A 25,762-nucleotide genomic window follows, 5' to 3' on the forward strand; every position below is an offset into this window, starting at 1 on the left:
CGTCACAGTACAGTCCAACACCTCTTATATATGAGAGCCAGTTCCGGTAAGTTATGCTATGTGTATTTACTGATTAAAATCGTATATGATTGCATCTTCATCTCCACTGAAAATGTACTCATGTATATATGGTATCTCCTAAAAACTAACAAAGTGCATGTTCTCCTATAAAGTACAAAGTATGTACTAGAAGTATTTGAAAGGGGACAGACCGGTCTGCCAGAGTGACTAATAACACATAACTCACAGAATCACTCTGTGCAGCGGATCTGCACTGTCAGATACAACTTGTTGCTTTGAATAAAAGAAAAAATTATCTTCTCCCCTACAAACATATTCAAATGAAACATTAATGTGTCAAGACTTTATTTTTAATATATTCATAATTTTGCTATCAGCCACCAAAGGCTGACCTTTTCCCACCCAGTTATATTCAACAGCTGATGAATGAAAACTATCTGAAATTAAGAATGGAGATGAATGTAATGTGCAGGAGCAATTTAAATTATCTGTTCACTGGGCCCTTGAGTTATTTTGATCATTATGGGATGTCTAGAAACATGTTTATTTTTTACCATTAAATCTACATATGCATTTTTAACTGTGATGCTTGGCTGGCCTCTCTGCTAGTTTGAGCAGCCATGGAACATGAGAGCACCTACTGTTAAATGATTCAGGTGGTCCAAGTAGGTTACTGCAGTGACACCTAGTGGCCAAGTTATGCTTGGAGGCATGATCACAACTTTAAAATCTACAAGAACTTTTACCCATCTTTAGTTGACTGGAAACTGATTAAGGGGAAACTGCTGTAGGTCCACATTTTTACATGTTGACTAGAAGTCCAAGTTTGGGCTATTATAATTTATTGCCAAGATAAAATTCCCACAGTAAACTGATAGGTATAGAGCAATTCATCCAGAACAGTAACTTTATCATCAGTAAAATCAGAAGACTAATAGTGCTTGCCTTTGCAACTTCATTTTAAGTTGGTTGTCTTAGAGAAAGGATGTAGAAGTCTGAATTAAAATGATAATAGCACACCTCACAAACTTTGGTCATTGGCATTTGGTCCACCAAGTGACAAATACCTTTAACAAGCTAGCTTCATAAAACTGGACCATAGCAACGCATCATCTAAACAGGTACCCTTCATTATTTAAAAGAACACTACTCAAAGTTCAGCTGTGTCCATGGCCGCCTAATAAAGACCGCCATCTAGACAAACACAGCAGCCTCCTCTACAAAAAGGCATCAATGAGAACATGTTTTACCATGAGTGAAACAATTCTTTAGTTATCCGTAGTAAACGAACTACCACCTAACGTTACCACCATGCCATCAAAACAACAACACTTTTGTCGAGGTGTAGATTGATTTATTAACATACATTAAATTAGCAATTTTCTCACAAAGCAATAGACATAACGCTAGCTACGTAGACATAAGAGGCTGCAGGAAAGGATGCGAGAAGAGGAGGTGACGCCAGCAATCCACGACTTTTGAATCCATTGAAGTCCTTAACATTTACGTTGTCCCCACAAACTCGTAGGTGACGATGGTTGTGGTAGATGAGGACATAGTCCATGGTGATGATGGCGTCAGGGTCAACTCTGGGAAAGGGAACGCAGCCGGCCTCAGACAGAACGGTGTTTCAATAGGTCATTCTTCCTCTCCCTCCTCGTAGTTGTGTTTGATGTGTTTCCACAGTTTCTGTTAACGAAATAGATAAACGATATTACATCTGATTTAACTACATTCGTAAGACATCAAAGCTAACCGAACATACTAGCGACTACCTTACGTCACAGAAAGTTTGATAGCTACTGATACATCGCTGGAATGCTACCTAAGGTTTTCTTAGCAAATGTAGAGTGTCAGAAGATAGCTAGTGGCTAGGCTAGCATCAGATGTCCTCTCTTACGGAAGGTCAGGCCGCAAACCGGGAGATCTTATTTTAATGTAACTCAATCATACTCACCCCGCGATTCAGCTGCTCGAATATCGCGTCTCCACCTTGATCAAACATTCGCTCAAAGACGACAGCGCCAACCATAATGGTTATGGCGAAGGTTGACGTTCTCCTGAAGAGCAAGTTGTAGACACTCTTAGCTAGCGCCATGATGGTAGTAGGAATGACGTTGGTGAAATCAGCATCAATAAGTAGAAAAATTAAGTTGAGGTCCTTCAAAACAAAAGTTGCGACACTATCTACGCTTCTTGCAAGGGTTTGTTGTGATTGTTGCGGCAAAAAGTGCATTTTCTGTGGGAATTCCCCAAAAATGTGTAGAATGAAAAGTAAAATAACACACTAATTCCAGCATTTTGTGGGTTTTTTTTGTGTGGAAATAATGCCGCAATAAGAATTTGTAAAATCTCAAGATCGTACAATCTTGGAGAATGCTACCTAAGGTTTTCTTAGCAAATGTATAGTGTCAGAAGATAGCTAGTGGCTAGGCTAGGTTTAATCTTAATATTACCAACAATTTTAAAATACCTGCTTCGCTTTCAAGCATCGCTGCTATCGCTGCATCCCTCTTCATTGTTACTTTATTTTCCATTGTAAAATGAAGGCGGCTGTTTTTGGAACTAATTCAACAAAATAACTGCGGCTGAGGTTGCATGCATTTCTTAAACAAATGCAAATGTAGACAGTGGTAAAACTATGTCTGTGGGTAAAACCGTGACTTTTCATTTGAAGGCATAGCTGTAGTGACCTGGAAGTTGGGGTTAATAGTAGCTCTACGTCGGAAGATGGTTTATGTAACGTAACGTCGATGTCGTGGTCATCAACAATGAAAAATAGGCATTAGTTAGGAAGTGTTCGTTGTGGCGGATATTGTTTTTGATAATTTGACATTTGTCCTGAGATGTCTGAACGTTTGACGTAGCGAATGTATATTGGTCAACAATTTCCCTAATTATCTTGCTCCTTGGCAGTGACTCATTTGCCTACGTCTGTAAGTTAGCCTAGTTAGCATAGTTCACTGCTAAAGACAAGTAACCATGGGGAAGCGGTACTACTGTGATTATTGTGACCGAAGTTTTCAGGACAACATGCATAACAGGAAAAAACATTTATACGGCGTTCAACATCACAGAGCAAAGAAGGCATGGTTCGACAATTTCAGAGGTCAGTGCTGTAACAATGATTGCTTTTCATAATCTGTATTCTTTCCGTATAGATAACACACGCACGAACCGACACTCACTGCATCACTGAAGACCAAATATAGCCCTATATGCATAAACTTGAACATTGACAGAAATAAATGGCATGATTGGGTGATGTGATGCATTATAAATAATACCTCCCTTTTCACAGACGCTGTAGCCATTCTCGCAGATGAACAGTTAAAGAAGCCGTGTAGGAAATTCCTTCAGACAGGTGAGGGGCTTAAAATGACTTTTATGTCTCTGTCTTCACTGGATCATGCCATACAAAACTATCTTTATTGAGATTGTGTTACATGACAGGAAACATAGTAACAACAACAACAAATGAAAAAGATGTAACAAAAACATATTTTTAGTTACACACAGCAAAAGATGTTAATACCATTTGCTATTGCTTGGGGAGTTCCCACAGTGCCCAATCCTCTCACTGTCACATGCAAGTACTCATACCCAACAACCTAACCTAACTAATATGGCAACTGCCCAACCATAGATCCTGTGCAGCAGGATACAACAACAATACCCAACTGGCTGGTGACAGCCGCAACATGTGCCACAAGTTGTACCTGGGATCCATGAAGGCCCACTCATACCCCCTTCCATACTCATGATGGAGTAGGACATATGCTACTACCAGAGACAACAACAGATACACCTTAAGATACACCCCGACAAGATTTCATATATCTCAGTGTTAGTTTAGGTTAATTCACAACCCCAGGTAGTCTGCAAGTGCCTCCGCCACAATCATTGGCTCACTTTTTCAGTGTCAGTTTTGCCCATTTCAGACCATCATTCAACTTGGCTAACAGCTGACGTGTACATGGAGCAGTTGTTGTCAGTGTTGTCATGCCATCCATATAAGCTTGGATGGGAGGTAACCGGGTGCTGTCTTGCAGCCTTTCCACACCAACAACCCATTAAAAGCCATTGTTGCCAGGATGTGGTGTAGTTACTTGTGTTAAAACACAACTGAATATCCTCAAAGAAGGCCCTGACTAAAGCGGAAATCTTCTCAGGGACCTGAAAGTAACTAATTGCCTTCCACAACAGACTTTGTGGCACCAATCCAAAAGCACTGACGAGATCCTAAAATATCACACAGCGGGATGTGCCTCCTGTTCTTGCTGCCTGACTTTGACAACATCCAGAAAAACCTGGGATTCCTGCTTTCTGGACGGAAATATCTATCAAACTATTTGCCTTCAGATAGGAGGCTAACCTCCTTGCTACCAAACTAAAGAGGACCTGTCCTTCCACATTAAGAAGACTGATAAGTCAGAATTGGCCTGTGGTCACGGTGGTGTTCTCCTTTGGAATGAAAATACCACCTGCCTGACACCACATCCTTGTAATTGTTGCTAGGGTGTTTCACAGTCCAGTAGTAACCTAGATGGAACATGTTTTATCATCATATCACAAAGGAAAAGACAAGACCAAAGTCGAGAAGAAAAAAAAAAATCATACTAATTGAAAAAGGGATTAAGTCGAGGGATTTCATGGATGGTATAATGTGATCCATCTTTCTGGTGTGTGCCAAGACTTACAGTGCACTTGAGATGTCATATAAAGTTTCTTTGCAGTAATCCATGTGGCACAAACGGATCTCTTCACTGTTGACCAGGAACAGTGCATCAATTACTTTTGAGATGTCTTACAGATGCTTATGATGTTACTTGCTTGTGATGGTGATCCCATATTTTGTAAAACACCAATAGAATTGATTAAGTTAGTGAATAAAGCCTTAGCTTTGCTTCAATACTGAATGGTATATACATACATTTTCACTTTCTGCAAAAAAACGCTTCTACTGTTGTCCACTGCAATTTGTATTATCTACTATAATGATGCGACGAAGCAAAGTCTCTCAATTGCTCACTCAACATGCATATTTTATCATGTACATGATTTGGATGTTGCTTGAATGTTGGTGCTTCAGATGTGCTGACATCTGTTGTCTTCTGCTTTGTTTCAGGCCAGTGCGTGTTTGGTGCAAACTGTCGTTTTTCTCACATGACTGAGAGAGAGATGGAGCATTTGCAGCGATTGGCAGCAGGTACACCATTGACTGTACTCAATACTGTCCTCAGGTGGCAACCAGCTAATCCTCTGAGACTGCCATTACCAACATGAGCCTAGAACCTATAACTGAGTTCAGATTGAGTTTACATTTTTCAGATTGATCAGATTTCAGATTTAAAAATCAAGAATATCATGCAAGATGCATATTCAAACATTTCTTCAAATTCAGCTCTGTTGAGGTTGAGTTCTCTTTGAAAGTCCTAGGGCCACATGAATCAAAGGTGTGTATGCACTAAAGTCGTGCTGAGCACTTTTCAATGCATAAAACGGTATTCATGAAAAGATACTTGCCAGGAAAACATGTGGACATCTGCACATGGTCTCGAGGTGGCCTACGCATAATAGTTGTAATTTGCCTATTCCAAGATGCAAGTAGGTTTAACTGTCCGTGTTTATCAATCACTGTATTCTCGTGCACGTATTGTTCATTGTGTAGGCCTATTATTGCTGAAACTGAACTGTCAACCTAATCTTGCTAATTATACGGGAAGTGATCACCCGGTTGACTTCAAGGTATATTTAACAGTATGGGGGACGATATTTCAATTTGTTTTGCAGCGCTGCCAAGGTTTTCACAGTGTAATCAAAGTAATTGACTCGTATTGAAAGGCAGAGAGAATGATCAGTTTGAGCATCGAAAAAACTTCTTTTAAAGCCGTACCCAAGTTAGTTGAGACTCCACCATGACCAAAGGCCTGGATGAAAAATTCATTATTTGTCAAAGCAGTGAACGGTGGGAATTGCAAAATGGAGAAGTGCATGTTCTCTGTAAGAATACATAGTCACACATTGTGTGTCTCAAACCATATAAGGATACTTGTGGGGGTACATGTTAAGCGCGTTCACGTGCACATGATTTTACACTGATGTGACTCATGTTCAGATATATGAAGGGAATGGGGATACGCTGTGTGTACCTTGTGTTTGATAACTGTGACCAAAAACCTCTGTGCACAAATCGTAGGATTGTGCGTACACATGGCTTCATGGCAAGTTGTACACAAGGACTGATACATTTGGCCCCCAGTGTATTAGTCATCTGTGTACTTTTCCTTATAACTACTCCTGAGAGTAACACACAGGGACATGACCCACATCTTTTCATTTGGGTTCAGGTTCAAATAGCAGGGGCCCCAAGGAGTCCGGGCGCAAGGGTGTCCCCTCTGACCCTGTGGTGGATGACTGGCTGGCCAGGAGGGAGAAGAGGAGGGCGGCCCAAGACAGCGGATGGTAGGTGTCAGACACTGACCGTTATGACCCACACAAAGAGCACCTCTCTCTGGACATTAGAGCTTTTACTATGGGTGTTTGTAGGTTTTCATCAAACTGAGATCAATATGTTCATAAACAGAGCCGAGTCAGTTATTGAAAAGGACAGCAAAAAAATACTTGTAAGGCCTGCAAAAAACACAGCAGCAGCAGCAGTAGCAGCAGTATGTTTAATGTCGGTTTCCTTAACATAGATTGTTTCATTTTCAAAGCTATTATTGTATGTGGTTGATGACTGTGAAACAACGCCTTTAAATCTACACCAATGAGCTCCATTTTATTGATAGGGATATCTTCACCAGTCTGTTTTGTGTAAAATCACATTGCTTCCTGTGTTATGTGATGGGATTAGGGTAGTTCTCTGAAAAGCTTTCCAGTCAGTCATAATCGGTATGAGGAGCAATATTAATATCCGTTGTCCTCCTCCTTTTTCATGCTTTGTTGCACATAATTATGCAGTTGCCTGAACTCTGTCATCAGGCCGACAGCAAGGCAGGGGCTGGCTTTCATGAGATACATGTAGGCTTCGCTGTAAAACTGTGAGGGCAACATTTTGTATGCCATGACATGTCCAAAGGCAATTTAAATAAATAGCTCTGAATATGTCAGTGGAATAACAACCTGTCAGCCACAAAACAATGACATTTGCTTCAGGCAGTCAGAAAGTGCTGGTAGACAAAAAGCCCACTAATACTCACTACACTCTCTTGGTCAGGAACTACGTACATGTTGAATCCATTCAAGTCAGCTTGGCAAAGCTGGCTACTGCTTACCTGCAAAACAGGGCTATGAGGGGATATGTAGCGATGTCGCCAGCAGGACTGTGTTTTGTGTTTTAGGGACTTGTTTGTTTATTAGTCATGTTCACCTGTCTACTTGGGAATCTTGTCACAGTGCCCTGAATGAAGAGGAAGATGAGAAGCCCCTGGGTCTGGACCTTCCTCCGCACTTCCGCTCTATCCCGGACCTCCCCCCCTCTTTGCTGCCACCGCCCCCTAGTGGATGGACCACCACAGTACAATGCCAGTGGGGCTGAACTCCACTCCACTTTAATCAGCATATTCCGACCCTAAGGTGCAGGCATATGCAGAGAGTGGTTTGTTAGCTGTGGTTGCTTGGAGCACCTGACATTTCTCTAAAGTGCGCTCATGAATGGCTGAGGTGTCCCTTTCATCTCTTTTTAACTGAGGATAATTGCTCCCCAAGAATGCCTCTCGAGGTCCCTGTTGGGGAAACATCCACGTTGTGGCAAGACTGTCAGACTTCCTGTAGTTATGAAAGGCATTGTGTTTCAGAATGGGGTGTTTTGGTATGGCGTCCCTTTGGGAACCCTTGAAGCATATCAGCTTTGCCAGATACTCATACAAGTGAGCCTAGAGTGGGTTTGATCCCTGTGCTTAATGACTTGCTGCAATAATCTGTATGGAGAGGAGTTTTCAGGGGAGAAGCCTTGTGGAGTTACTTCAGCATCTGAACTGGATGAATTGCACATCTTGAGGATATGTGTCACATTAACATTTTGATTACGTAACGTTATATTGACACTGTTACAGACATTTTGGCAAAAAAGATTTTCTACTTTTGATGAATTATTCAGTTTTATAAGTTTTGTATGTCTCCTCTGTATTGCTGTGATTAAATTACTGAGGAAACAAAGGAGTTTGTGTGCCTTTGCAGTTTTGTGTTTCCACTGTAGAGAATCTTAGTGCTACTTAGCTTAGTGCCAATCAAGTGATTTCTCAAAATAACCCATTTAATATGTATTAATATATGTATTATATATATATATATATACACTCACCGACCACCGCATTAGGTACACCTGGCTAGTACCAGGTTGGACCTCCTTTTGCCTTTAGAACTGCCTTAAATATTTGTGGCATAGATTCAACAAGGCGCTGGAAACATTCCTCAGAGATGTTTTCCATATTTTTTCATATTGTCATGAGAGCTGCAGATTTTTCAGCTGCACATCCATGATGCGAATCTCTCACTCAAGGGATGGATATGGTCAGCAACAATACTCAGGTAGGCTGTGGCGTTTAAACGATACTCAATTGGTACTAAGGGACCTAAAGTGTGCCAAGAAAATATCCCCCACACCATTACACCAGCACCCCCAGCATGAACCATTGATACAAGGCAGGATGGATCCATGCTTTAATGTTGTTTACGCCAAATTCTGACCCTACCATCTGAATGTCACAGCAAAAATCGAGAGGCAACATTTTTCCAATTTTCCAATTATTGTCTAATTTTGGTGAGCCCGTGCGAATTGAAGCCTCAGTTTTCAGTTTCACTTTTTCGGACCATTCTCTGTAACCCTAGAGATGGGGGTGCGTAAAAAAATGCCAGTAGATCAGCAGTTTCTGAAATACTCAGACCAGCCCGTCTGTCACCAACAACCAAGCCATGTTCAAAGTCACTTAAATCACTTTCTTCCCCATTCTGATGTTTGGTTTGAATTTGACCAATACTTGACCATGTAAATGCCTTAATGCATTGAGTTTCTGCCAAGTAATGGGCTGATTAGATATTTACTTTAACGAGCAGTTGAACCGGTGTACCTAATGAAGTGGCCGGTGAGTGTGTGTATATATACAGTGTATATATATATAATATATGTATGTTTATCAACCCATTTTTACTTTTGACAGATTGGACTAGATGGAGCCAAAAATACTGTTGTGTAGATGCTGTAGCCTTCAGAAAGGAATCCTTTAAAAATAACCTGGACATGGACAGTTTTACCTCCTGGCAGCTGGACTATTCCGATTCTGACCTGTGCTCTGGGGAGAGACAGCTTTTGTGCTTCGACATGCCCTCTGAAAGAAACCTCCGCGGGCCTCTGATGCGCACCCATACACATACACACACACACTACACGCACGCCAGTCTTTCCCTCTGAATGACGGAGGAAGCAGTAGGTGTGAACTCGACACAGTCTGCCAGGTTCCTGTGTTGATTGACAGGTCCCCCCCATGGGAAAGCAGAATGCTCCACAGATGATTGACAGCTCTGCCGCCGAGCGATGGCCGGCTGCCTCCGTATCTGTCTTGTACCATCACGTCAGAGTTCCCTCAACCTCTCCCACTTCCTCCTGCGCCTATCTGACATATGATAATATCAGCCAGCCAGCAGCGGAGATGGACTCTTTATAGCTCACTCTCACAGTTCTGTTAAGCTATTTTAAATGTTCACCGAAAGAAGACGACTTTTTCCTTCACCTCTTGAGTTCGTTTCATTCGCCCCACAGGGAACGAGGAGTGTAAATTCGCCTTGTGTTTTGGCTGCCATGTTCGTGTTTAGTGATGCAAAACTGTTTTTAGTGGTGGGGTAAGCTACGGGCCCAAGAAATCCATCCCAGTTTTCTGTTTATTCTGGAAGCGCCTCCACCTGATTTTAAAGTGATTTATTCAGGCAGCATGGAAAGCACTGTGCTTTTTCTATGGGCACCAACAGCCAATTAGCATAAAGTCATGGCGGCAGACTTCAGTCATTTGAATAAGATCGTGTCCTCACAAAACCACTCTCCTCCCCTTTCTTCTCCATCCAGGAGGGCATGTTGAATATTCAGGCTTCCTTATGTTCCGAAGTTCAAAGTGATTTAGGCTCTCCCAGCAAAACCATAATTCCCACAATGACAGAGAACTGCTCAAAGAAAAGAACAACAGCAGGTTCAGCCCTGTTTCTGATCTGAGAAAAAGCTGTTTTGCCAATGCTTGCACACATTTGAACAGCAAACCCATTAATTCATTTATGTATTTATTTATTTGAGCTGAGCTGTCTCAATAAGTAAATCAAACAAATCGTATAGTGTAAAATGGGAGTGTTGAGATAATTGTAGACTTGGTCGAAATCCTGCACTGAATGACAGGTGAGTGGGCATTTCTATGCATTTCATGGAGAGTGAAGCCTATTTCCTAAGCCCTAGGGTGGCTGACAGCCTGGAGAGAGTGAATGAGAGTGCCGGGGATCAACGCCACAGCCACTGACAGGGGGCCCAGAGATGCTCTTATGTGTTCAGTTTATTGATCCGGCAGATAAATATAATCTGCTTTCACGAAAAAGACTTGTGGAAATAAAGCCACTCGATTAAGTCTTCTCCTCTCTCGAAGGCCCACTTGCCGTTTCAAAAGAAATAGCTACGATTCAAATGAACACAGACTGGTCTAGCAATTAAATAGCAACATTAAGGCCTACCATCCAATTTCAGTTTAAGTGCCTGAAGGAAAACAGCACATTACCCACACAACTTATGACGGACTAGGGATTCTTCGATTCTCAGTGTTGACAATTATTTTTTAGCTGTGAATAATTTTCGAAGGCATCACTAATGGGAGCTGAATTACGCAGCTGATAAATATTCCGTCCTTCACGGCAAACCATGAGTTTGCACTCCTCAAGGCTTTGTGACTCATCAGCTCTCTCTCTTTCTCTCTCTGTCTGTCTCTCTGTCTCTCTGTCTCTCTCTCTCTCTCTCTCTCTCTCTCTCTCTCTCTCTGTCTCTCTCTTTCTCAGACAAAAAACATACCTTCTGAGACATTTCTCAGAATTTCATCATCTCTAGTCAATCAACCAGACCCAAGCCTAGTCATTAACCACCTGTAATGTGACAGTATGTTGTGTTGTGGTCTAAATAGAGGGCGTTGTTTGCAGTCACAAATTCAGTACGGTGTGAAAAAACAGTAGGAGGGTGGCAGAATGTAGATTAGAAAGTTTCCATTGACTTTCGAGAAATGACAGATGTGCTTTTAATTGTAGACAAGAAGATTAGATGGAAAGCATGGAGCGTTTTAGAGTAAAGTGTGTTTTTTTGGCTCATTAATTCCACACATATGGCTTTATATTATCGCCAAGGTCTTAACCTTATACATATTGGGCTGTAGGGCTGATTCCCAGGCCATAAGACAAGTCTACTGGCCAAATTTTGTTTAAAATTCATTAGTATGCTGCGATCTTAGAAAGAGCTTGCCCTACTTTTCACATTTCACCACATTTCTCCAGTCTGTACTGATATCTGTCAGACAGCTTGGAGCACTGCCATCCCCTCCAGCTCAGAGAGAGAGAGAGCGAGCGCGAGAGAGAGAGAGAGAGGGAGAGAGAAAGAGAGAGAGAGAGAGAAAGAGAGAGAGAGAGGAAGGAGCCCAGCCCAGCGAGGAGTGCAGCCGCGAGTGCCAGCTCTGTCTGCCTCTGTGTGTGATAAACGGATGTAAACAAGCCATTTCTGTGGGGCCACTGCAGCAGACGCTTCAATGTTTACCGTCTGCTTTTCCGATGTGCTACAAACGCATGAGATGTACAGTAATTATGCGGCGAGACAAGACGGCTCACAAGTTCAAGACAAGCAAACACAACTCCTCAGGACACACACCAGGACGAATGCATCAGCTATCTTTATCATCATTTTCAACACCAAAAACATCATTGAAAGGGTTTACAGGAAGATACACAGTGATCAGTAATTGCTTTTACACATAAATATATTCATGTAGTCATTGACCATAACATTTCTTCTGGTAACAATAAGGATATGGTGAAAAAGCTGTGAAAAAGGCAGAGAATTTTCTGTATTGGTAAACATTAAAATGCATAATGTCTTTCTCATCACATCATCCCCTGTTATTGCTGTTACGTCTTTGTGTACTCTTTACTTAAGAAGAAGACATAAGGCTGTACTTACAGAAAATAATCTATAAACAAAAGGATGCCATGAAAATCCGACAATACAAATAGTCGAATCAACTCAAATTTAAGTAACATTCTGACACTACCATTTAGAAAATGCCCACTAGTAGCTAATAGTGATCTCTACCATTAAAGCCAATTGTAATATATCAAGATCTTTCAGTGTTTGTAACCCCACACTGAAGATTAATGTTCAACTCATCTTTTCTCTTGATAACAAAATTTGCTCAATGTGTGTTTGAGCAATATGTTATATTTTTAGGAAATGCCCCTTTTCTTTAATTGGTCAGAGATAGTGTTTTAATACAATATCAAACTGTTTAGATCTGCATTGTATTAAAGTATTGCATAATTAAAATGACAAGATGAGTATTAACACACGCTTCAATACATCATACGCTATTTGTTGATATTATATACACATGAGAAGTTGCTATAGACACTAGGAACTAGCTCACGCCATGTATGTATACTAGCTGCTTTTATGTAATGCAGCTTCCAATAAGGGTATGTTGTATTAATATAATGACAGTGTGATGGAATGATTGATAAAATGGCATTATAATTTGCATAACCTCGTCATATATTCACTTTTACAAATATACTGGAACAATATGACAGGGTTCATTAAAATGTAGTTTTGATATGAGCACAGAAACATATTGTTCTACTATTTCTATATATGCCCAGTATGTTGAATCCAGTGTTAGAACCTAAATCTATTTAAAAACAAACAAACAAACAAAAAAATGCATATGTTGATAACCTACTGAAATAACCCCTCACTGTGGTCAGTTCGATTATCGAATTGATCACAATGATGGGCCCATTGGCTTTTAAATTCAACTGCATTTCAAATGGACAGAGCACAGATTGGTCCAAAGACTGCATAACTAACATTTACCATTTAACATTCAAATTACGCTTCCCATGCAAGCTACAGAGCGCAGCACAGCACTACTGAATTTTGGCACAGACAGACGTTTACAGTTATGACAGCTAAGACGTCATTCAAACGGCAGGGTCTGTAGATGTTATAAATTAATTTAACAAGGATTTAATTTAGCCAAATTACTTCATTCGTAAACCATGTTAACCTTAACCCCTTACATTTTAAATACTCTTAACTATTTGTTTCTGTCTGGTAAGTGTCTGTAATCATTTCAGCACTGCAACATATCACAGATGTGGAAAACAATACTTCACAATTCTATTTGCTTTCTTACCTTTACTTGTAAGACTTCTGGAAAGATATTTGTCTTATAGCAGTCCAGGGTCACTTTCTACCATTTCAGCTCAAATGTTTTTTTTTTTTTTTCGAGAATTCCTGCAGTGTGAACACAGCCAAAGACTTGTCAGCACAATACATATTTTGGTAATTTGACTAACATCATTAGACTTCACGTGCATCGGTAGATGATTCCTCGTATGACTCTTTCATGACACCTTTCCGATGTCTTCAAAGCTGAGGTAGCTAACACTTTAATATATAATTCTATTTAGTATAGCATATTTCACTTTCATCGTCACATCACTGGGGTTTATACATGAAATATCATGTCTACATTGTTCAGTAAGCACATTATGGGGACTATGAGGCGGCAAGTATTGAATTAACTATTTAAAATGAAAACTTTGGCAACAGCTGGGAACGTGTGTTTATTTTCCACTAAGTAATGCAATAATTCAATCTCCAAAGAAGGAATGTGTGTTATCTTCCTAAAACTAGGGCATACAATTTAGAAGCATGCTAATGAATTACCTTCTAGAAAATCAACTTATTACAATAGCAACTGATCATGAAGTGCATATGTGCCACAGTCATTGGCTAAATGTTTGAAAAAGAAAATTATTTGCATTTGATGAAAGTAAAATTGTGAGGGGTTAGTTGAGACTTCTGAGAGGGGATTAGATGAGAGCTGTTTTGGATAATAGGATCACGGGATCATTTTAATTTATGTCACTTAATCTTACCTATTACATTTTAAAGAATATAAATGTAATCTCCTCGTGTTTTGCAAGTCATATTCTGCCACTTCTGAAATGCATGCAAAACAGCAACAGCAGGAAGCCTCCCCCAGCCCTATAAGGTTAAACAGAGAATGATCAAATCTAATGCAAACACTGCAGACCAGACTGTGTTTTGATCTGAGGGTAGTTTCCTCATTTCAGCTAAGAAAAACAATGGCCTTTTCTGAACATCTTGTTTGGCACAGTGAATGGTCTATCTATGTTGAAGCCTGAAATCAGGACAAAAAATGTGCAGTTCCAATGCATATTGATTAATTGCAAAATGTTTACATTGTAATGTGCCTACATGTGTGATAGTATATACATCTAAAAATGGGGATTTCACATTCAATGCTTTTTGCTTGACAAGTGCTGATTTCTGGAAAGCTAGAACGTCTGGTAACACTGATTTTCTGACTGATTTTGGAAGACATACATACTGCATAAACTGCATTCCCCTGAATGCTCTTTCTAAAGAAATTGTTCTTCATTTTTCCCTGTAGATTGTTTTTTTCTTTTTCTTTTTTTTCGATTGGTTTGGTCCTAAGAACCCTGTTACCCCCTCAGCGGTCCACACTCAGTAGAACAGGCCGGGATCACTCCCAGAGACAGACCGAGGGCTTTTGAGAGAATCGGTACCGTATGCCCTTCAGAGAGCGAGTGAAAGATGTGAGAGCCATGCCAATTAAGATTAACGTCTCTGTGACTCAAGAGCTCAAGGAATATGTTCACATTCTCCATCTGCCCGCAAATGTTCAGGGTGTTACAAAGATGGTTGGGACCATTAGCTCCCAAAGATGCTATAAATACTGAGGATGTATACTAAATGAGATGTAGAACACAATACGTGCACTAAACTCTGACAACAACTGACAATTTTTTTGTCTTTGCTTTTTCCTTATTACCTTTGCATCATAAAATACTCAACTTTTTCAATACAGCTTACCCTGTCTTCTTACATTATGTTTCATAATATGTTTTTGGAAACCCACATAAATATACATTTATTTTCTGTTTAAGACATGCAGTTTATGTATTATTCATTACTATCAGTGAAAGTAAAGTTGAGGGACTTTGCTTTCTCTGAAGAGTGAGTCATATTCTGTGGATATGAGGGCAGTTCTGGGATGATTTCATCACTATGAAACATTCTTGACTTTTACTTGGTTGGTGTCTGAGTCACTGGACCGGGGAATCGCAGGATAAGAGGATGCATCCAATTTTCTGATCGAGTCACATCGATCTCCTTCATGTTGTGAGGATGACGTTTTAACTCATACCTCTGCGGAGCATCTGATTGGCTGCGATGAGCATGACGCTGATGATGAACGCGATGGCGAAGGCACATATGAGGCTTTTCCGCACGCACGTGTGTTTCATCTGATGCTTGGGGCTTGCTGTGAAAAAGAACATTGGGAAGATTATAGGTCAGTTACTAAGTTACTGAGGGGACGTAAACAATTACAGTAAACGTCATCTTTATGGGCACTTCGGGGGGAAAAAAGTCCTTCAAAGATTTTAAAAGGGTTCTCCAAATCACCTCAAGTTAGAGGGAGCCCTTTAATGAACACTTCTATATGACAGGTTTTTGAAGAGTAAAGAAAATCAAAACATGTCAAATGCAATTTTAATGAGGCTGCCAGTGGATATCAACACTGAGAAAGAAATCTCTAATACTGGTCCTCAGCAGCAGCACTCATGTCTGACGTTGTTCACCACCACTACCAACGCCATCTTAAAAACCACATCACTCAGCATGTCAGAACACCGTCCGTGTCCAGTAAACCTTTGAAGAAGTTTTCAAAAAAGGCCAATTCCTTACTGTTAATATCCACTTGACACTCGGGGCTGTTGAGGTGTTTTTCCTCTGTCATAATGATGTTCTCAATGTCTTTCATGGTCAGGTGATCGCAGAAGGTGTCGTAAAGGAGCCTCTTGAGTTCATCCACTGTCAGCTTCTGCATGTCGCACTGGGAGCAGCACAAGACAGGATGGAGTGTCAATGAAGTGGCAGACAGTTAATAGTTAAGTGCTATCTCTCAGGGGGGGTCACGGAGGTGGCATACGGGCCATACATAATTCCAGACGTCGTGCTGCTTTAAAGTCTGCTCAACTCTTCCCTCAATTGAGCTCATTAACGTGGGCTTGTTCTCCACTTTGCCCATCCTGATGAGAAAGAGCTGCATTGCCATTTGTTCTTGTTACACTTTAGCAGCCCCTCTGCCTGTTCTGCCAGCGAACACGTCAGGCATGATTTTGTCCCTGACCCAGTAGCGGTAGTCAGGTGAGATAAGGGGATAACACGCTTACAGGGTTTTTATATTCACATGGATGCTGATGTTGACACCAGGGGTTAAGATTTTTATTTAGACCTGAATCTATTAGACACTCCAGGAAGATTAACTGATGTTCACTCTTCTGGTCATATCCTTGACCTGGTCTTATTAATGTGGGCTGGAGATGGTTATGTGCTTAGCTTATGCCATAGCATCAATACTGAACTGCCTGACCACTAGTTCCTTATCTTTGACATTCCCATGTTTCTGAGGTTCTTGTATTACCAGTAGCTTTAGGAAATGTAGGAGTTCTGATACATTTTAGAATCTTTGTTTATTTAGGTTAATTGCAATTTTATCAAATAAAATGTTGTAGGATAACATTGAACTTTAATTGTGAAATAAAGGGGATGAGAAGAAGTATCAAAACCAAATGAGAGCAAAGAGGGTCAATGTAAAAAGACACTTAAATTTAATGCTGTCTCTTAAAATGGCTAATTTATGACTGAATGACAGGACATTCCGTTAACATTCTAATGTTGTCTTGTAAAGACTATTCAAGTGGAGCTGGAGTGCTCTAGTTACATTTACATTTAGTCATTTAGCCGATGCTTTTATCCAAAGCGACTTACAAGGATGTATATACATTTTTACATTTACACTGATGGCACACTGCACATCAGGAGCAATTAGGGGTTCAGTGTCTTGCTCAAGGACGCTTCGACAGGGAATCGAACTAGCAACCTTCTGATTACTAAACGACTTCTCTACCTCCTGTACCACTGTCGCTAGTTTCTTTCAACAGTTAGTGGTCTTCTTAAAAATGTAATAAGTAATGTATCCATTTTAATAACTTAATCTAAGTAATGTAACTTATTACATTTGATTACTTTTTGATTGGCAGACGAGAGGCGAATTCTAACAAGAGAACTAATCAAAAACAACATTCGAAATTTGAGCACATACTGCCAAATGAATAAAGCCTGTCTAGACGGCAAAAAAATGCAAAGCAACAGAATGAATGTTAAATTCTACTTACAAGCTTAAAACCGAAAAGAATATATTCGGATGTAACCCCTTTGATTGATAAGTAACAGTAATTTAATTACATTACAATTACATTTATGCTCCACCACTCTGAGTACAAGGACAGATAGATGGATAGATAAATATATTTCAATCTTGTTTTAAAGACATTTTAAAGTATACCTTCCAGAAGACAGAATCAAAGTCTGCTCCATGAAACTTGTCTGGCATGGTTGTTGCTGACAGCTTAGGCCCCAGCAATGCGACAAACTCCTCAAAGTCCACCTGACCATCGCCTGCAACCACAACACAAAGACAAAGAATACATACAAAGAATACATGCATAACAAATGCATTTTGCCATAGACAAATCATATATCGGAAGTGAAAATGTGAAAGGTCAGCCTTGTTATAGTTTAGGTGATGTTAAAAAGTGCAAGTAAGGCACCTGATAATATACAATGCAGAGTAACTATGTTTTTAAATGATTCATGTTTTGAAACAATTTGCTCTCAGTCTTAATCAATTTGGATAATCCATGAAATGAACAAATCAAGGATGATCAAGGATAACCACTGCATCAGACAGTCTAGTCATCAATAAAATAGAACAAACGAATTAATGAATGATCTGAGCGAATGACATATGAAACCAGAGGCGGAGGAACAGAGCAAAACGAAAGCGAGATCAAGTGGAGTGATCACCGTCCATGTCCAGTCTCTGGATGATGACCTCCAGCTCGACCTCGTTGGGCATGTAGCCCAGGGAACGCATGGCCACGCCCAGCTCCTGCTTGGAGATGTAGCCGTTCCCATCGCGGTCAAACACCTTGAAGGCCTCACGGATCTCTGCATTGGGGAGGTGAAGGCAGATTCAGAATATTAGCATATTAGTGTGGAACATCATTTTAAGGCTACTGACTACCAAATTATAAATCCAGTCACAGATCCCGAAACGCCAATCGCATGAGCTATAGTATGTGGAGGGTTACCTCCTTTAACGGAATTCATTTAATGGAAAATGTTGCTGTGATATGACAGCAAGAATTGTGCTTTAATGTATAACTATGAATCTTGAGATACATGTAGAAAATGTACACATTCACATCATTATATTTGTCTGATAGGGAATTTGTATGGCTTTTCAGAGGGATAATGTCACGTACTGCAGCAGACAGCCAAAACTTTTACAGGGAGGTGCTCCCCTCTTTTTGAGGAGAAGCTATTGTAATCTGATCACGCAGAGGCAAAGACACTGTAGTGATGGGTCTTCTTCAGGAGAGGTTGCACATAATGAGATTATGAAGGAAGATGAGAAAGCATTAAATGAGCAGTAAATTGGCCTTTTCAAGTCAACTTAATTAGGGCTGGTCATAATTGACTGCTTGCTTTAATAAGGATTTGAAGTAATTCAATTAAAATGATGTTTATGCGTCTCAGATATCAGTAACACCACAGGGCCAGCGCAGGTTCATAAATATACAACACATTTTGGCTATCCAAGAAGACGTGCAGATTTTGTTATTAAAATGTGTGCATAAATCTGTATAATGAAATAAAAATGACACAATGGAAAAGTATAATGCACAGCGCTGTCTTATAACACACACAGATGCTGACACACACTCTCTCTCACAGAAACACACACACACACACAAACATTCTGATTCACCCTTTGATTCATTTCATGTCAAATTCCATGCCATCACCAACTTTCAAGCAAAGGGTCCTGAAAAAACAAAAACATTTGTACTCTCAGATCATTAAAACATCTTATGTGTCAAAACACCCAGACTCTTTTGTCCTCCAGCACATCACTGGGATAAGATTGAATGGTTTGACGTTCCATCAGAGAAGTCCCCCCCCCCCCCACTCGCCAGCGGATCAATACATCAAACCAGCACTGATATGAGGCACAGTGTCACATTAATGGCCCACTCAGTCTAAGACTTACGGCCCCTTATTTGTAACAAAATCCACATGATTCGTGGAACAGTATATATTCTGTATTGGCGTGATTAGAGATCGGAGGAGTGTGGTGATTAAATCCCAGTGGAACATTAATATGGATTAAGACAGAGCCACTCTAAATCATGCATGGACAGTGCAGGGCTTGTAACACTAAAAACTCACCCTGACAAAATGCGATCACTGATCAAAAGTCCCTTTTTCAGACCAACAGTGGCTGGTGATAGTGGTGGACTGAAAGCTTACACCAGCTTTCATGAACCCAGGACCAACCCACATTTGCAATACAGACCTTTCTATGCCATACATTCATAGCTGCAATTACTTTTATTTTAATTTTTATTTAGGACCCACACAAAATTCATGTAGCTGTTGTAAATATCAACATCAGGAATATGTGGCCTGTTTATGTAAATACACTACTATAGTATTCTTAATGTCTCAATATTACTGACAGTAGCCTATTCAAATGTAAAAGTCAGAGGGGTAAAGTGCATACTAGTGGAATTACAAGTTTTATAAGATTTGTGAATGATGAATAAGATTTTGCAACATTAAGTGTAACTGTTAATGTTACTAACGAATGAGACAAACAAACCTTTGTGAATCTAATGTTATAATCAAAAGGTTAATCACAGGGATCAACCGCTGAGGCGGCTGCAGGACTTTGCTATGTGTCTCTAGGGTTTGTAAAAATGTGTCCTATGTCTAAGCTCAACATTGGCTTCCCTGGGCTCATAAATCAAGCGGAACTATAGTTCACCTTCTCCTTTGTCCAAAGCAATCTATTTTAGCATTGTTATTCTGTGTTCTTTTCTTGAGAGTGAAGGTCAGTTGTAAGCTTAAGGATTGTTGAGAAAAACTACAATTGTGCGCCCTGTTTTCTTGACATGTTTTGCATGTTTGATTGATAGAGATATCCCCCAGGCATGGTCTCTGCCACAATGGTCAGGCATCGCTAATCACAGACCCACTTAAATTTATAATTACCAAAAGCTTGGCACGTAAACTGTTCGCATTTCTGCATCTGTTAATTACACGAGTGGCCACAGAACTGAATAATTAACCGAGATGATTACCATGAACTTGCGGGAAATTTACTTTCATTGACTGACACTGTGGTGTGTACTCCAGTGTAATCCAGTGGAGTTTCACACTGATGCATGTCTTTCTAAAGACGTTTCAGTTCATAAGAGCCTCAAAAGCCCAGTTTACCCAAGAGACCTGAAGAGTATTCCGTCACACCTCAAGAACCTGTTTTGGACTCAGAACCTTTACATGTTTGCAGATACATATTGGCCCGTCATGATTGGAGAGCCATTGAGAGTGGGCTATTCATGTGTATTAGGTGTGATTGTTGTGTAACTGCAGCATTCTTGGACAAAACAAGACTAAGTCATGAGTCATGCTGTGATGACAGAGATAAAAGACTGTGTCAAACCTTATCTTCTGCAAATGCTCAGTTTCATTCAGATTAAGTGCTTTGAAGAACTGCTGTGTTTCCCAGTGATAGAATTTCGAACAAATCAATTTCTGGGATTGTGCATCGTCTGTTGATAAGGGCAATGTCATCTCAGCAAAATCCTGGTATGATCAAGACAGCACTTTTATACACTATATGGGATGAGGGAGATCTCTTAAAATCATTAGAATGTGACTGTCATTGACCTTGGCTTTCGAGGGGATGAGTGGTCTGTTGGGACTATTAGGAAGCACAGCAGACAAAATGTGTTTGTGTGTGCGTCTCTCTGTGTGTGTGTGTGCGTCTCTCTCTATCTCTCTCTCTCTCTCTCTCTCTCTCTTTCTCTGTGTGTGTGTGTGTGTGTGTGCTGGGGGCAGGGGTAAATGATTGATCACTTTGTATGGTTTAAGCAAAGAAACAAAGACATGTATTTAAAAGAACAACTAATAGAAACACAAAGATCAATCCTGGCATTCATCAGGCTAGTATTGTCAGTTGAGGTGCCCTAGCAGAATCGCTGTGGCAGTTTTGATGTGGAGAGCCGTCTCACACAGTCAGAGGGCAAACACATAGAACATTTCTCTCAAAGGAACTTCAAGGATTAAAAGTTTTTTGGGGGCTTTTAATCGACAGTGCAGTGAAGAGTGTGACAGGAAATGAGAGGGAGAAGAGGTGGGGAGTGGACAGGAGAAATGACATCGGGCCGGATTCAAACCTGTGTCCTCCATGGGCGTCAAGCCCAAATGTGGTCAGGGTTACTGCTTGCGCCACAGTGCCCCCCAAGGATTAAAAGTTTGACCAAACCCATTACCTTTGCATAGCAAAACATTATTAAGACGTTTTGCATAACGTAGTGTGTGTAATAGCCCTGAGCAAACACCATTCACCATCTGCTCTGAAGAAAACCTTAAACTGGGTTGTCCCGCACACGCTGTTCCTACACATCCTCTGAATACCTTTCTGTGGACTGAAACATGGATCAGTGAAACTATGCAAAGATGACTAACCCAAAATCTTGCAAAAAAAAAAGAAACTTGCATACCCACACCAGTGAGCTCATTCCCTTGTGTATGTTTTGTATTCTACAGGGATGTTGAATAGAAAGGGAAATTCAATTAGACACAAACTGATCAACCAGCAATTCAAGGGGTCCTCAATACAGTCCCTGGCTTGAGGTTCAAGTGTCCTTGAGCAAGATACTGAACTCCTATCTGCTCCCGATATGTAAGTTTGATACCTTGCATGGCTGCCTCTGCCCTTGGCAGGTGAGTGAGAGGCATTGCCTGCAAAGTGGTGTGAATGTTCTTCTGGGTGGACAAAGTGCTATATCAATGCAGTCCATTTTACTTTTTTTCTATCATCACCTAAGCCCACACAAACCACTGGACAACCACAAGTGCTTTATCAAAATGAAAAGATGTTCTATGGTTAATGAGGTGATTTGACTCCATCTTCTGTTAAGTCCTTATCAATTTATTTCAACAACCATATTAATAATTGTTTTTATTTAATTTATCATGATTTATATGTTGTTATTGGCACAGATGTATTCAGATCAATTTGTAGTTAATTCACACCGAGTGCCCAGTCTGTTAAGCACAAAACTGATCTCCACTAAGTTATGATGAATGCACATTTTTCTGTTCAATAAAACAAGACACATGATTGCTGAAAAGCACATTCTGGCGTTCGAGCAATTTAGTGACGTTCGCTATTCACTGTCTATGGAACTTCATTAATGATTCGTCAACAAGATATCTCTGTATATAGTTATTTCTTACTATTAATATTTAAAGTGGCTTTCAATCGTCTATGTATCTACGTTTACATTATCTTCACTGTGCGTCTCGACCAGCAAGCGGTTTAACGGTACCTCAAAACAGTGCGGGGGAGCTCTCCAAGGTTCTGAAGTTTAGACTGAGCAAAACGCATAATAGGTTCGTTTGTCCAATAATCAATGACCGCTGCCAGATACACGCTGTAAGGTTCATTATTTCAAATCATCTCCTGTGTTTGACTTACCCTCTACCTCATCGTCCGGCAGCTTGATGGGAGGATGATAGGACAGGATATCAGGGATAGTGCAGAGACCGCGGTACATGAACCTGGACCTGGAGGTCACAGCACGCACTGGCATTTCTGCGCGGGAACCCCAACACCTGGCTGGCGATCTTCATGTAGCGCGTTGATGGTGAACCGGCACTTTTCCGCTGTACTCCTCTTGGAAGCTCAAGTCGGTAAACATCGAGAAGTATTCTCCAGCCTGTGGCAGTTTTGTGTATCTGCTCTAGTAAATGGAGCAGTGTGCTTGATACACCAATATGCCAGCTAAGAGTAAAGTGGATTGTCTTTGGTTACAGAAGGGAATGCAATTAAACATAAGAAGTGACAAGAGATGCTTCCGGAATACAAATATTGCAACGCCCAAAGACAAGTATTTTAGCTTTATGGACGCTGAAACATCAATTGCATATATTCCCGGTGACAGACAAAGCACCTTCCCTTAAAACAGAAATCTAGGGAAACGCATCTGTGGTGTTAAAATTAAAAATAATTGATCTTACACTTATGCCCTGAAACCCGCGCTGAAGATACACTGGTCTGGAAGAATCTTTGTGAATCAAGCTTTATATTTCGATTATCCGTTTTCTGTTACACGAGTGCCAATCTTGTTTTGATCGATGCATAGACAACAATTTTTTGTTCTGATGTATCTTGTAAATCTTATCTTGTGAAATGTTCTGTTTTGTCATGCCCCTTTTGTCTTTACAAATCAAACAATGTGCCACTACAAGTAATCCTTTTCTCTTTTGTCAAAATATTTCGACCAATTATTGTATCAGGCGAAAAAAACAATAACCAAGGACTGTCTTCAAAAATGACTTTGTTTTCTCAAAGTATTGCACAAATCCAAAACGGTTTTTCCCGGTAGGCTACTAGGCTACTCCAACCTGTCTCGTACGTGCACCATGTTCTGTTGCTTCTCAGAACGCTCCTGTCTCGTTGTTGCTCCTCTCACGAAACCCTCACCACCACTTGTAACCAGCAGCCCCACACTCTTGGAGAGAGAAAGTGAGAGAGAGCGAAAGAGGGAGAGAGAGAAGCAGACTGCACGACATGTTCAGTCGTCACACTCAATATTTGTTAATTCGGCGAATTTAACACATTTTTGGCTAACATACAAGGCAACAGCAGACTAAACGAACCACGAAATGCACTATATATATATATATTTTTTACAGTCAGGACACGTATTATTCATTTAAAGTGGGCTCCACATGGCTGCTCTATCATCAATCGTTTTGTAGAGGTATACAAGCCACTGCTGTTGATTGAAAATGAAACATTGAAAAGATGGTGGAGGTGCTTGTTCGAAAGGAGGATAATATCTACATTCATTTAAAATTCACCCAGATGGATGAATGTATAATTTATTCAGATTTACAGACTCCCTCAAGGACAACCGTCCACACACCAGATACCATGAATTAACACAGTTTAACTGCTGCAGATGCATAGCCCAGCTCTAGACAATCAGGCTAAACAAGTGTTTGGAAACATTTCTAACTTTCACAACAACTCGCTATGTCATCCATCTGGATATGCATCATCAACTGGGTCCTTTAATCCTCCGATGGGGCAACAAATTATAATGCAGAATACATGGAGATTCACAGTTCTCCACCTATGGTATGAATTGAACTGATTCATAGAAACCTCACCAAAGCATGATTCTATCTGGGCTTCTGGAAATATGGGGCTTCTGGAAATATGATCAGGCTGACCAGGTTTTCAAATACTTTATTTTTTACATTTTTTGAACAAGCAAAAACACAACCATACAACACTATGTCCCCCGTATTGCAAATGAAACAGTTACAGAAGGAACATTCTAAGGAAACATACAAGAATACAATGGAAACAAAAACAAACAAACAAACACACTTACAAAAACACCATATGAGCTTAAGGTGCCTGTGTATGTCAAAATACCAAAATGTTAGGCTACAACAAGCCACCCTCTAAATGTGTACTGGTGTTAAGGCAAAGTCCAACATATCCCTATGTAAAAACATACACCGTGCCCAAACAACCACTGGCTCTGTGCATATACCTACGCATGCAAGAGTGTGACTGGAATTAATTCATGACAGTGAAGTCTGAAATAGGAGACCATGTAATTCTACACTTTTTGTAAGATTTACTTCTAGCATACCTGTTTTTTTTCCAGAGGCAGAAATGCAAGAATTTCCTTTGCATAGCAATAGAAAGATGAGAGTTTCACAGACTTCCACTGGCAGAGAGTAAGCCTCTTAGCCAAGAGTGAAGCAAATGCTCTAGCACTGGCTTGGGATCTGGTAATTTGTATTCCCTCAGGCACTACACCGAATAAAGGCAGTTATGGGGTCAGGCTGGATTGGCTTGCCACACATGTACACGAGGACCTTGAATATGACTCTCCAGAAGGTGGTCTGTCTTAGGCAGGACCAAAACGTGACCAACTGCCTGTTGACACCTCAGGCAGTTTGGATCAAAAGTAGGGTATATTGAGGCTAATCGACCTCTTGATTGGCCTTGTGCAATTTTGAATTGTACGAGACAGTGTTTAAGACAGAGAGAAGAGCTGTGAATGAGCTCTAGGCCGACTCTCCAGGTCTCCTCTGAGAGTTGGGCTTTCAGGTCCCATTACCAGGCACACCTCGTCCTGTCTGTTCAGGGCATGGTATGATAGAGAATGATGATGTATTGTTCTCAACGTCTGGATCCCTTTCCAGTATAATGTCATATTCTTATCTGGAAAGTGTGGA

At 40.5% G+C, this 25,762-nt stretch overlaps 3 protein-coding genes across 4 annotated transcripts; 1 reads left to right on the plus strand and 2 right to left on the minus strand.

Annotated features, from left to right (window-relative positions):
- Positions 1-1,358: 1,358 nt before the first annotated feature.
- Positions 1,359-2,154, minus strand: LOC105911774 (cytochrome b-c1 complex subunit 9). Its single transcript, XM_012840605.2, has 2 exons — positions 1,979-2,154; positions 1,359-1,710 (listed from the first exon to the last, which is right to left on the minus strand). The coding sequence occupies exons 1-2, from the start codon at positions 2,117-2,119 to the stop codon at positions 1,660-1,662; spliced, it is 192 nt and encodes a 63-aa protein (XP_012696059.1). The 5' UTR covers positions 2,120-2,154; the 3' UTR covers positions 1,359-1,659.
- Positions 2,155-2,653: 499 nt separating this feature from the next.
- Positions 2,654-8,184, plus strand: zmat5 (zinc finger, matrin-type 5). Its single transcript, XM_012840621.3, has 5 exons — positions 2,654-3,130; positions 3,323-3,385; positions 5,150-5,230; positions 6,372-6,486; positions 7,420-8,184. Exons 1-5 carry the CDS (start codon positions 3,004-3,006, stop codon positions 7,559-7,561), a joined length of 528 nt encoding a protein of 175 aa, XP_012696075.1. The 5' UTR covers positions 2,654-3,003; the 3' UTR covers positions 7,562-8,184.
- A 6,448-nt stretch (positions 8,185-14,632) lies between these two features.
- On the minus strand, positions 14,633-24,341 carry cabp7b (calcium binding protein 7b). 2 transcript variants are annotated; one of them, XM_031558913.2, is made up of 6 exons: positions 23,519-24,341; positions 22,977-23,282; positions 18,230-18,373; positions 17,709-17,821; positions 16,046-16,193; positions 14,633-15,620 (listed from the first exon to the last, which is right to left on the minus strand). In XM_031558913.2, the coding sequence occupies exons 2-6, from the start codon at positions 23,089-23,091 to the stop codon at positions 15,493-15,495; spliced, it is 648 nt and encodes a 215-aa protein (XP_031414773.1). In that variant the 5' UTR covers positions 23,092-23,282; positions 23,519-24,341; the 3' UTR covers positions 14,633-15,492. The 2 variants fall into 2 exon arrangements, with proteins under 2 accessions (XP_031414773.1, XP_012696008.1); XM_012840554.3 differs by having other exon boundaries at positions 22,977-24,341.
- Positions 24,342-25,762: the final 1,421 nt, after the last annotated feature.

This window comes from Clupea harengus, chromosome 21, assembly GCF_900700415.2.
Source record: "Clupea harengus chromosome 21, Ch_v2.0.2, whole genome shotgun sequence".
In the NCBI taxonomy this organism is placed as follows: domain Eukaryota; kingdom Metazoa; phylum Chordata; class Actinopteri; order Clupeiformes; family Clupeidae; genus Clupea; species Clupea harengus.